At 40.9% G+C, this 13,063-nt stretch overlaps 1 protein-coding gene across 2 annotated transcripts; it reads left to right on the forward strand.

Moving 5' to 3' along the window:
• The first annotated feature begins 401 nt into the window (after positions 1-401).
• LOC127362769 (zinc finger protein 431) lies at positions 402-12,574 on the forward strand. Of its 2 annotated transcripts, XM_051398930.1 has the most exons (6): positions 402-704; positions 4,267-4,468; positions 5,402-5,790; positions 6,444-6,495; positions 8,662-9,427; positions 11,022-12,574. In XM_051398930.1, exons 1-6 carry the CDS (start codon positions 573-575, stop codon positions 11,803-11,805), a joined length of 2,325 nt encoding a protein of 774 aa, XP_051254890.1. In that variant the 5' UTR covers positions 402-572; the 3' UTR covers positions 11,806-12,574. The 2 variants fall into 2 exon arrangements, with proteins under 2 accessions (XP_051254890.1, XP_051254891.1); XM_051398931.1 differs by lacking the exon at positions 402-704 and having other exon boundaries at positions 4,374-4,517.
• Positions 12,575-13,063: the final 489 nt, after the last annotated feature.

The following is a 13,063-nucleotide window of genomic DNA, read 5'->3' on the forward strand; positions in this document are numbered from 1 at the left end:
GGGTAAATATATGGTCCGTTGTGCGGCAATTTGGCAAGAAACCAATCTGGCATTTATACAGAATATTGTGTCATCAAGAAAGTTGACAAGTCGTTTATTAATGATGTTGCAGAATATTTTTCCCAGGTTACTGGAGACACATATTCCTCTGTAGTTAGTTCCTCTGTCTCTCTCTTTCTGTCTGTCTCTCTGTCTCTCTCTCTCTCTCTCTCTCTCTCTCTCTCTCTCTCTCTCTCTCTCTCTGTGTCTGTCTGTGGATCCTGTCTACCTGCTTCTGTCCGGTAGGGGCGGTATAATGTAAAGCTGTAGGTGTACTACAGGATGTGTCCGGTAGGGGCGGTATAATGTAATACAAGAGGTGGCGCTCCAAAGAATAAGAAGAAGAAGACGAGTGAACCGGATGTAAACAGGCCGCCATGTTGTGTACAAAGACAGCAGATAACCATCCTAACTGTTAGAGTTTCACTCTTTCTGTTCCAGTCACACTGAACCGGGACCACTGATCTATTGATCTATTGATCTATTGATCTATTGATCTGTGTGAGAGGGCTCCGGCGGGCTCTCGGGCCGTGATGGAGTCGGTAGAAACTTTCCGCGGGCAGATGGAGCTGATCATGGAGGCGGCGGTGGAGTCCGCGGTGTCTGTCCTCCACCAGAGACTGCCACAGGATGGCGAGGACAGCGAGCACAGCGAGCACAGGAGGGTGAGGACACTGTGTTCACTAGTCATTATTATTGGTGTCCAGAGATTAAAGACCACAGGAGGACAATCGGCCCTCACTTCCTCGGTTGTCTGAGAGCGGAAATAACGCGAGACAAACTCACAGAAACACGACGTGAAATATTAATTATAAATTAAATGAATTAAAGCTGGAGATATTATCAATATTTAATCATTAACATATCGATTAACTACTGCTCACACATTGTGTTTAGCTGCGGCCACTGAACAGACAGCAGCACTTAATATTAGTTTTAATTAAATATTATTTTATTATTGACTATTGATTATTGTCAGTATTTCAGTTAATATTATTAATTAATAATATATACTATATTATTGACTGTTGATTATTGATTATTGTAGCTCCACTGAACAGACAGCAATTCAATTCAATTCAATTTTATTTGTATAGCGCCAATTCATAACAGAAGTTATCTCAGGACACTTTTCAAATAGAGCAGGTCTAGACCGAACTCCTTAACATTAATTACAGAGACCCAACAGTACCACCATGAGCAAGACCTTGGAGACAAGGGCAAGGAAAAACTGCCTGTTAAAAGGCAGAAACCTAGGACAGATCCTCCGGCTCTAGGTGGGTGGTCGTCTGTCTCGACCAGTTGGGGTGAGAGAGAGAGAGAGAGAGAGAGAGAGAGAGAGCGAGAGACAGACAGACAGACAGACAGACAGGTGCACAGCAACAACAGTATTGGTAATGGCAATCTAGCAGGACCATGGCAGGAGGCTCCACCAGGATCGATAAGAACCTGCGAGACGAGAAAGCACAAGAACTCCGGGGAAGAAGTGAAGTTAGTAACATGCATTAAAGGAACATGAATGAGTGCAGAAAGAGAGAGGAAGAGAGGAGCTCAGTGCACCATGGGAAATCCCCCGATAGTCTAGGCCTATAGCAGCATAACTAAGGGATGGTTCAGGACTCACCTGATCCAGCCCTAACTATAAGCTTTATCAAAGAGGAATGTCTTAAGCCTACTCTTGAATGTGGTGAGGGTGTCTGCCTCCCGAACCACAACTGGAAGCTGGTTCCACAGGAGAGGAGCTTGGTAACTGAAGGCTCTGGCTCCTGTTCTACTTTTAGAGACTATAGGAACCACAAGTAGCCCAGCATTCAGAGAACGTAGTGTTCTAGTGGGGTAATAGGGTACTATGAGCCCTTTAAGATATGAAGGGGCCTGACCATGAAGAGCTTTATAGGTGAGGAGGAGGATTTTAAATTCAATTCTACATTTTACAGGGAGCCAATGCAGAGAAGCTAGTACAGGAGAGATGTAATCTCTTTTTCTAGTTCCTGTCAGTACTCGTGCTGCAGCGTTCTGAATTAATTGGAGCGTTTTAATGGACTTATTGGGGCAACCTGATAATAAAGAGTTGCAGTAATCCAGCCTTGAAGTAACAAATGCATGGATTAGTTTTTCTGCATCTGTCTGTGATAGTATGTGTCTAATTTTTGTAATATTACGTAAATGAAAGAAGGCAGTCCTAGAGGTCTGCTTTATGTGGGAGTTAAATGACAAATCCTGATCAAAGAAAACTCCAAGATTCCTGACAGTGGTGCTAGAGGCCAGGTTAATGCCATCTAGAATAACTATATATAATATATACAGCAGCACTCCGTATCTCAATTATTATTAATTATACATTATTATTATTATTGATTATTGTTGCTCCACTGACCAGACAGCAGCACTCAGTATCGCAATTATTATTATTATTAATTATATATTATTATTATTGATTATTGATTATTGTAGCTCCAATGAACAGACAGCAGCACTCAGTATCTCAATTAATATTAATTATATATTATTATTATTGATTATTTATTATTGTAGCTCCATTGAACAGACAGCAGCACTCAGTATCGCAATTATTATTAATTATATAGTATATTATTGATTATTGATTATTGTAGCTCCACTGAACTCGGAGTTCGGACAGATAATGAGGGGAAAGGTTGTGGATGGCCTTAAACGGGAGGACTTTGAAGTCTATGCAGGGCTTGACTGGGAGCCAGTGGAGTTGCTGTAGAACGGGGGTGATGTGGTGGATGGAGTATATATTATATATTATAACAGTATATATCATATATATACATATAACAGTATATTATATATATAACAGTATAATAGCAGTGTGTATATATATATATATATATATATATATATATATATTATAACAGTATATAATATATAATAACTGTTGTCGGGTTAGGTATCACTCACTCTTGTACGAAATTAAATAGGCAAGCATATGTAAACACAAACATTTATTAACCAGATATAATAAAAGCAAACCGAGGAAAAATACACAATATACAATTGGACTTAAAATAACTAAGGAGTGTGTGTGTGTGTGTGTGTGTGTGTGTGTGTGTGTGTGTGTGTGTGTGTGTGTGTGTGTGTGTGTTTATGGGGGTCATAAAAGGCTTATGTCCTGTGTCCTCCGACCAGATGTTTCAGTGCGTGAAACACCTGCTGGTGAGACTGAGAGATATACGCGGCCTCACCCAATACGATGTCGTTTTGAAAAAAACTCTGTAAACAGAAATATCTGCGTCCACACGGATTCACTGAAACCGACCCAAAACGCTGTAGTACATAATGCCAGGCCTGTATGTGGCGCTGGGACGCCGCCACACCAATACACTAAAACCGGAAGAGAAGCCACGGAGCATATACTGTTTACAAATAAGTAGTAGTAGTCCGCCATTGTTGTTGTTGTTATGATGCGTCTAACAGCAGCGGCTGAGGTTAAAGGCTAGAGAGGCGGGGCTAATACGTCATCGTTTCGGAAAAAAATCTGTTTTCATCGTCCAGAAGACTCTGGGCCATCTGTCGTTTTCGGATTTTCCCACTCTGGGACACGTTTACAAAAAATACCGTTTTCACACACTGAAAACGCCGTATCCGTCTGAACGCGAGGTATTTATCCAGATTTCAAAAAAACTTTCAACTATGTGTGCACGGCCACATAGAGAGGACACAGGACATTAGCCTTTTATGACCCCCATAAACACACACACACACACACACACACACACTCCTTAGTTATTTTAAGTCCGATTGTATATAGTGTATTTTTCCTCGGTTGGCTTTTATTATATCTGGTTAATAAATGTTTGTGTTTACATATGCTGGCCTATTTCATTTTGTTCAAGAGTGAGTGATACCAACCTCTTCTATGTAACTCCAAAGCTCCCACTCTAGCTATTATTAATTAATATTAATTATTGATCTGACTTCTGAATTAATAGTTTAGAGTAATTTTTATGAGACTGATCAATCAATTATTGGTTATCGTTCACTTATGTAAGGGTGGTACCCCGAGGAACATAAATATTAACTAAAGTCATCTTCTATTATCTTTTGATAATTATAATTTTTGATAACCATTAAATGATTAAACCAATACAGTTAGACCACTCTAACACCCTACGTCGTAGAGCCCAACACAGTATATATCATATAATAGCAGTGTGTATGTATCTATATATATATATATATATGTGTGTGTTTGGTGAGCAGGCTCAGCTGACGGCCGTCCTTGATGTGATGAGCAGGGAGGCGGTGCGTCAGATCTGCAGAATCTTCAGAGAGCTGTACGAGAGTTTAATGAGAGAGAACCAAACTCTGAGGGACAGAGTGGGACACCTGGAGTCTGAACTGAGGTCAAAGGTCGTCAGAAACCGCGGAGCTGAGAAGACGGTTTATAAGATCAAACCATCAGGTCAGTCCCAGAGACCCTGAACGCATCATGAAACCTACAGACACAGGAAGTAATAATAACATTATCCTCTTTATTATAATTAACGTTTCTGATATCACTGTATTGATTATAATGTGTTTATTAGTTTCTGATATCACTGTATTGATTATAATGTATTGATTATAATGTGTATATTAGTTTCTAATATCACTGTATTGATTATAATGTGTTTATTAGTTTCTGATATCACTGTATTGATTATAATGTGTTTATTAGTTTCTGATATCACTGTATTGATTATAATGTATTGATTATAATGTGTATATTAGTTTCTAATATCACTGTATTGATTATAATGTGTTTATTAGTTTCTGATATCACTGTATTGATTATAATGTATTGATTATAATGTGTATATTAGTTTCTGATATCACTGTATTGATTATAATGTGTATATGTGAACAGTTTGACCTGTTAAACATTAACAGAAGCTGCAGTATTGATTCTGAATGTGTCAGAACAAGCAGCGAGGAGGAGGAAGAGGAGGAAGAGTGTGCATAAGAATTACAATCAAGCTATAAAAATCTAAATAAAAATAAAAGACAATAAGAAGGAGCCACTATAGAAATATAATGAGTGAGAGAATATGAACAAAATGGCCGGATACTTAAATAAATGAGTGAAGAGCTGAATTAATTCATTAATTCCAACACAGTGTAACATCTCACAGTCCGGTTGTTCAGTAACTTCCAACTTCTCTGAAACTAATCAGACTGATCGATACGATGGATGGTTGATAACGTTAACAGTTACTGACTAATTAACTGGCTACAAACTGGCTGCTCTTCCTCCTCTTCCTCTCCTGTCACTGCCTGAACCCGCCGGGTCTTCATCCCCAGAGTCAGAGTCCTGGTAAAAAGCACAGCCACGCACCTTACTTCCTGTCTCCTCCAGATGGACCCGCCCTCTCACTGGACATCAACCAACCAGCTGCCAACCCTGCCGCCCTCGCCATGGCCATCCTCAACTCCACCAAATCCAGACACAGAGCCAGCAGCAGTCCTCAGGTCCCTCTGGTCATCATCAGCCAGCCCGTCCCAGGACCAATCACAGGCCAGACTGACTCCGCCTCCCGGGAACCGCCACAGAAACCAGATCAAACCACCACTTACGCTAACGCTGCTGCTAGGAGTCCGACCGACCTTCAGACTGAGGTGGTGTTAGAAATGAACCAGATCTCCACAAACATGACTTCACTTCCTGTCGCTAATGATCAGCTAACCGGTGAGCTCGCAGCCAGTGAAGACACGCCCACACCTGAAGAAGAACCAGCGCTTGGTTTTGTAAGTGTTGAATATGCTGAATGTACAGTACAGTGTATAATACGTATATCTTATATATAATACATTACATTATAGATTATAGATTGTATATTGTACATATCATATTTACAGTGTGACATTGTTGTGAAGTTAAACAGCTGCATCAGTTGTGATTTTATTTTATATTTTGTATTATATTTGATGACATTTCACTCAGCACTCCCTCTAGATGCTTTTACTTTATAAAACTCAACACTTCCTGCAGATGTTTCACATTAAAAGCCTTCCATTGGCTCAGAGGGCAGAATGTGTCTCTTTTATTGTGAAAGTTGTTGACTTTTGTTTTACAGAATAAAACAGGAAGTGCAACATTAGGATCATTATTGATTAATCTGATGATTATTGTTTTTAGTGATCGTTGGGTCTATAAAATGTCCAACATACAAAACAATTGATCAGTTATCAGAGTAACTGTTGATGAGTTTTCTGTCAATCAACTAATTGTATAACTAAGATCAATCATTTGATTGATTACATTGATTGATCATTAAAGTGTGAGTGTGTTTTCCAGTTATTGTGGCTGGACGAGGAATAATAATGTTGAATTAAAGTAAATTATTAATATCTGATGACATAATAATCAATAATCAGTGGAATCTCTACGTGTTTTCCAGGAAGCGGAGGAGGTTGAACGGAAAGCTGAGGAGCAGACAGACAGTCAAACAGGTGAGACAAGTAACAGGCTGTAAATCAATAATGATTGGACAAACATTGATTAACTGTTGTATGAAACAGATTCAGCAGACTGTGTCCTAACTGGTGCTCTCTGTACCGCCATGTAAACAAACACAGAGTTCCCACAGGTCCTGGAAAACCAGTAAAAGACCAAATATCGTGGAAATAATCTGTGTTGTCCTGGAAATGTTAGCCGTATTTAATCCTGTGCTGTGGCCAAATAAATGTTACTGTTAGGAAACTTTAGTCAGTAGACCTTTTTCCCGGCAGCCATCTTTACATGAAATAGTAGGGTAAACACTGGTGTTAGCAATTAAGGTTACGTTCCTTGAGGTCAAACAGAGGCTCAATGGAAAGACTGCCACTAAGTATTTGATCTGAATGAAGCCCTCATTGGTATCATTTGCTGTGTTTACCCTACTATTTCATGTCAACATGGATGCTGTGAAAAAGGTCTATTTGGTAAAAAGGAAAAATCTGCTGTTGTGAGAAGCCAAGCTCGCCACGAAAGTAAGCGTCTCATAATTGATGACCACAGTTTGTGAGCGAGGGATGTCCTGTATTGTCAATAAAAGCTCCTGGAAAAGTCCTGGAAAAGTCCTGGAAACTGCAGCTGAGTGAGAGACGGTAGAGACGAATTGAGTTCATGAATGCAGTCAGACTGCAGGAGTTTCCTGTCTGAGAGTCTCAAACTACAAGTATAAATAACTTTAAAGACTATTCTTACATTAACTTTAAAGACTATTCTTACATTAAATAACCTTAAAGTCTATTCTTACATTAACTTTAAAGACTATTCTTACATAAATAACTTTAAAGACTATTCTTACATTAAATAACTTGAACTCCTCATCACTTCCTGTTGGTACCATAAACTTTAATCAATACACCCATTGGTTTGTGCCTTACCAGTTTGAAGCCTCCAGTCTGGCATCACGGCTGTCCCCAAGTTGGTATTTGGAACCAGAAGTAAATGGTAAATGGACCTGTATTTGTATAGCGCCTTTCTAGTCTTCCGACCACTCAAAGTGCTTTTACACTACGTGCCACATTCACCCTTTCACACACATTCACACAGCGATGGCAAAGCCCATCTAACAGAAACTAACACTTTCATACACCGATGCACGGCATCAGGAGCAATTTGGGGTTCAGTATCTTGCTCAAGGATACTTCGACATGTGGCACCAGGAGCCGGGGATTGAACCAACAACCAAAGTAGCCCCGCCCCATACCCTGCTTTATGGTCTATTTTACTCTAAATGGGACCATCAGTTACTAAATGAACATCATGCTGTATGGAAGAAGACTGAAACTAGAGACTGAGACCAGAAACTCATCAGGAAACCGTTTACTGAGCTCATTAATCAACTTCTCCATAAGACTCAATACTATTAGAGTGTAGCTGAGGAGGTATAGAGCAGGTAAGTTAGGGTTGATTCACATTTAAATCGGTACCAGCAGCCAACAGTACCTTTTTTCTCTACTTTACTCTTAATAACAAAACTTTAGTTGTAGAAAATAAGTCCAAACTTCTCTCATTACTGCTGTAAACTGTAATAATTCCCTGTAAAGAGTATGTTATTCACTATTATGTTCAGAACTATTATTATATCATAATAAACTCATAATAGCCTATTATATCATAATAACCTCTTAATAACTATTATTATATCATAATAACCTCTTAATAACTATTACTATATTATAGTAATCTCTTAATAACCTGTTACTAACTTTAACTATATCATAATAACCTGACGAGAGTCTGTGGCTAACGCTAGTAAAACTTTATGGTAACATCAACCCAAAGTGAAAAACTTTCCATTATCATCAACAACAACTTCTCCAACTAGCTAGTTAATTACCTGAACATGTCGATTAAGTTATCTTCAGCTAACGTTAGCTAAACTGCAGGCTCTCTCTTTGTCTGTCTGTCTGTCTGTCTGTCTCTCTATCTATACTCTAACATATTCTCTCAGGTACCAAAATATTGGTACTCTGCAGTACCAATGTAATCCGGTAAGTACCCTTGAAAGGAGCAAGTTTGTTACCCTAACCGTCGTTCAACAGATTGCTGAAGCTGACAGTTTTGTCTGTATTTACTGTAAGTGAATGATTAGTTGTTGACTCTCTGTAATCCTGTTTCCTGTGCAGGTCTGAATGAAGAGGAACAGAAGGAGCTGGAGAGGAAGAGGAGGAGGGAGCTGTACAAGGACAAGAGGTTCTTCTGTGAGCTGTGTAACAAAGGTTTCCATCAGAAACACCAGCTGAGGAAACATGTCTCCTGTCACCTCAAACCGTTCCCCTGCACCTCCTGCGATAAAGGTTTCTACAAGGCCAAGACTCTACAAAAGCACCTGCTGACCCACCAGCTGAGGGAGGCACAGGAGAACGACCCTGACAAGCTGCTGTGCTGCGATCAGTGTGACAAAAAGTTCAGACTGCTGCGGCAGCTCCGAGTCCACCAGGCGTCTCACCGGCTAGAGAAAACACCGCTCAAGTGCCAAATCTGCGACCGCACCTTTACCTCCGCTGGCGCGCTCCGCTACCACGAGGTGTCACACTCTCAGGTCAAACCCTTCATGTGCGACGTCTGCGGGAAAGGCTTCTCCAGGAAGAAGAGCCTCCGTGAGCACCAGACCGTCCACACCGGCGCCCGGCCGTACCCCTGCCCAACCTGCGGGAAAAGCTTCTCCACCGCCAGCAACCTGCGTGTCCACAGAAGATCGCACTCTGAGGAGCGGCCGTACAAGTGCTGTGACTGCGACAAGGCCTTCAAGTGTAAGATGGGACTGCTGCAGCACCGCGTGGTCCACTCCGGAGAGAAACCCTTTATGTGCCAGACGTGTGGACTGAGCTTTGGCCTCAAGTATAACTTCCAGAGACACCTCCGCCTCCACAATGGAGAGAAACCCTTCAGGTACAGATACTGCATACACAACACAAGGAACAGGATATATCATCACCTCAATAAATAATAACGTACAGGATCTCTTTTCCTAGTTCCTGTCAGTACTCGTGCTGCAGTGTTCTGAATTAATTGGAGCGTCTTAGTGGACTTACTGGGGCAGCCTGATAATGAGGAGTTGCAGTAATCCAGCCTAGAAGTAACAAATGCATGGATTAGTTTTTCTGCATCTGTCTGTGACAGGATGTGTCTAATTTTTGTAACGTTATGTAAATTAAAAAAGGCAGTCTTAGAGGTCTGCTTTATGTGGGAATTAAATGACATGCTAGAGGCCAAGGTAATACCATATAGAGTAACTATATCTTTAGACAGTGAGTCTCTGAGGTTTTTGTGGCCAAGTACAAGAAAGTTTTTTCTGAGTTTAACATCAGAAAATTGCAGCTCATCCAGGTTTTTATGTCCTTAAGACATGTTTGTAATTTAGATAACTGATTAATTTCATCGGGCTTGAGTGATAGATATAACTGGGTATCATCTGCATAGCAATGAAAGTTAATGGAGTGATTCCTAATAATGTTGCCTAAGGGAAGCATATATAAGGTGAATAGAATTGGTCCAAGTACAGAACCTTGTGGAACTCCATGACTAACTGTAGTATTTATGGAAGATTCATCGTTAACATGTACAAACTGAGAACAATCTGATAAGTATGACCTAAACCAGCTTAGTGCGGTTCCTTTATTGCTAATTTGATGCTCAAGTCTCTGTAAAAGAATATTATGGCCAATGGCGTCAAATGCAGCACTAAGATCTAATAATACAAGTACAGAGACAAGTCCATTGTCGGAAGCAATCAAAAGCTCATTATTAACTTTAACCAGTGCTGTCGCTGTGCTGTGATGAACTCTAAATCCTGACTGAAAATCCTCAAATAAGCTATTGTTATGTAGAAAGTCACACAACTGTTTGGCGACTACTCCGACCTGCGGCCCTTTACTGCGTGTCATCCCCTCTCTCTGCAACCCTTTCCTGTCTACCTTCGGCTGTCTCTATCAGTTAAAGGCAATAAAGGCCCCCCCCAAAAAAAAAAAAAAATAAAAATAACCTGTGTGTTTAAAAAATAAAAATAAAAATAAAAAAGAAATCGGTCAATAGTTGGCTAAAACCCCTGGGTCAAGAGTGGGCTTTTTAAGAAGGGGTTTAATTACAGCTACTTTAAAGGACTGTGGTACATATCCTGACAATAAAGAAAGATTAATCATATCCAGTAAAGAAGTGCCAATTAAGGGTAAGACTTCTTTAAGCAGCCTAGTTGGGATGGGGTCTAACAGTCAGGTTGATGGCTTCGATGTAGAAATGATTAAGTTACTTGATGAAGATCGATAGCAGAAAAAAAAGTATTATACTACTACTGATGTATGATTTGTGCATGAGGGTGGTTCATCAGTAATTCACTTTAATAAAGATGCTGCTATTCTTGCCATCACTATTGAAGCATGGCTGCACAATATCATTACCTTCAGTTTAAAAAATAAATCCATGGAATAGTTCGCACAGTGCTTACTGGTGCGTCTCCAGTTCAACATGCTCTCTGTTCTTGTCTCAGGTGTGATCAGTGTGGAGAGGGGTTCACAGGAACCTGGGCTTTGAAGACCCACATGCTGGTTCATGGTGTTGAGAAGCCATTCATGTGCGACCTGTGCGGGAAGACATTTTTCTACAACTGTCAGCTGCAGAAACACCAGCAGCTGGTCCACCACAACCAGGATAGGGTCAGAGGCGTGCCAGGCAGACGCAGGCCAACCGGGGTTAAGGCCTTCAGCTGTAAGATCTGTCTCAAGAGCTTCAGCAGCAACAGCACACTGCGTACACACGAGAAGAGCCACGCCGAAAACAAAGAGTTCACCTGCGACACCTGCGGGAAGTCCTTCCACCTGCGACACCTGTACCTGTACCACCTGAGGCAGCACAGCGGGGACAGGCCCTACGTCTGCACTGTCTGCCAGAAGGGCTTCCTGCTCATGTCGCAGCTGAAGCAGCACGAGCTCCTGCACACCGGAGTCAAACCGCACAAGTGCGAACAGTGCGGGAAGGAGTTCCGGACTCCGCAAAACTTCCACCGCCACCTGCTGGTCCACACCGGGGAGAAGCCCTACGAGTGCACCGTGTGCAGCAGGAAGTTCCGCCAGTCAAACCAGCTCAAGTCTCACATGCAGATCCACACAGGAGTGAAGCTGTACGCCTGCGAGCGTTGCGGCCGCGGATTCTCCGACTCCCGGCAGCTCAAGAAACACTGCTGTGGAGACGACTTCCGGAGCTTTGAGTCCAGCAGCAAACGCAGGAAACAGAAGACCGTGTTCCCGTGGACTGAGAGCTTCAATAACACCTAAATGTTTCCTCGGATCCTCTGATTCTCTCTGATGTTCACTACAGTGGTTAGCATAGCTCAGCATAAAGACTGGAAATGTGATGTTCTGTGTGTTCAGTACAGTACAGCCTAGCTTATTGGGGTGCGATTCTGTACCTTTCAGGACGATCCAATACCCAGATACATTACTGTGCTACGATACGCTTCAAGGACATTTTAATATGGAGCAACTGGATACGTTGCAGTCTGATACAGTTCTTCACATTTGTTTAATGTAGACATTTATTTTCTGTTGTACTTTAAAATAGGACAATTCTGCATCTGGACTGGAAACAGAAGGTTGTGTTCCTTCAATAACACCTGAATGCCCCCTGGAACTATTTCTGTGTATCCATCCGCCCAGGATAAACAGAGACGTGATTTAATTTTAATATTTAAAACCAAAACTCTGCTGATGATAAATATTGTTTGTAGTTTGACCGTCTGTTGTTGTTTTTTAATGGCTGATTGTTTGTGGAAGGTATTTCTCAGCTGTTTCCTTCAGTTTGACTCTTTGTCTCTGTTACCTTGGAGGAGAATACTGTTTAATTTGTGCTCTTTTCATAGGAACTACTTTCTGCTCAAGAAATAGTCCCTCAGTGTAGTTTGTGGAGAGTAGACACCATTAGTTCAACGCCTTGTATTAAAGTTGTGTCCCAGCTCTCTACTGTGTATTAATACGGCGTATTTATACTGCATATATTGAGCATAGAAGATTCATGAGATGATATAAATAAACTTTTTAATTATAATTCTTTGTTTTGCTCTTTTCATGTGAAATAATTGATTTACCTCCTCAGTTCTTCAGATCAATCAATTAGAGAATCAATAATGAATCCCTCCTTAACTGTGACCTGAGGTTACAGGTCAACCACAGAGTACTGCTCTCTATTGTTTTTCCTCGTCTGTTATGATTATATTTGGGTTTGATGTATTTTAATGAATGTCACTGGTTGTGGAGTTTGTAATCACTGTGGTGTATCGGGTAGAATACTTTACTGGGTGGCTGTACAGGGTTACACTGGAGCTGCGTGTGCTTCCTAGAATAACATACTAACAATCATCTAATACTCTACAAATTACAATCCTATACAGTCCTGTAAATCCTGTCCACAAGATACAGATTCACTCTGTTTGTAGTACTAACTAAGGATTAAGGAACGACTTGCGATTATCTCAAATTGTCACAAAAGAATAATTATAAATTAGTAGCACATGTTAATAACACCTTACAGTGAGAG

This window comes from Dicentrarchus labrax, unplaced genomic scaffold (genome assembly GCF_905237075.1).
Source record: "Dicentrarchus labrax unplaced genomic scaffold, dlabrax2021, whole genome shotgun sequence".
Taxonomy (NCBI): domain Eukaryota; kingdom Metazoa; phylum Chordata; class Actinopteri; family Moronidae; genus Dicentrarchus; species Dicentrarchus labrax.

What these genes read in the sequence shown, in the direction of transcription:
- LOC127362769 (XM_051398930.1), top strand. Translation starts at nt 573, where the DNA reads ATGGAGTCGGTAGAAACTTTCCGCGGGCAGATGGAGCTGATCATGGAG. An exon ending in AGCACAGCGAGCACAGGAGG is followed by an intron (nt 705 to 4,266) that starts GTGAGGACACTG and finishes TTTGGTGAGCAG; the next exon opens with GCTCAGCTGACGGCCGTCCT. An exon ending in AAGAACCAGCGCTTGGTTTT is followed by an intron (nt 5,791 to 6,443) that starts GTAAGTGTTGAA and finishes CGTGTTTTCCAG; the next exon opens with GAAGCGGAGGAGGTTGAACG.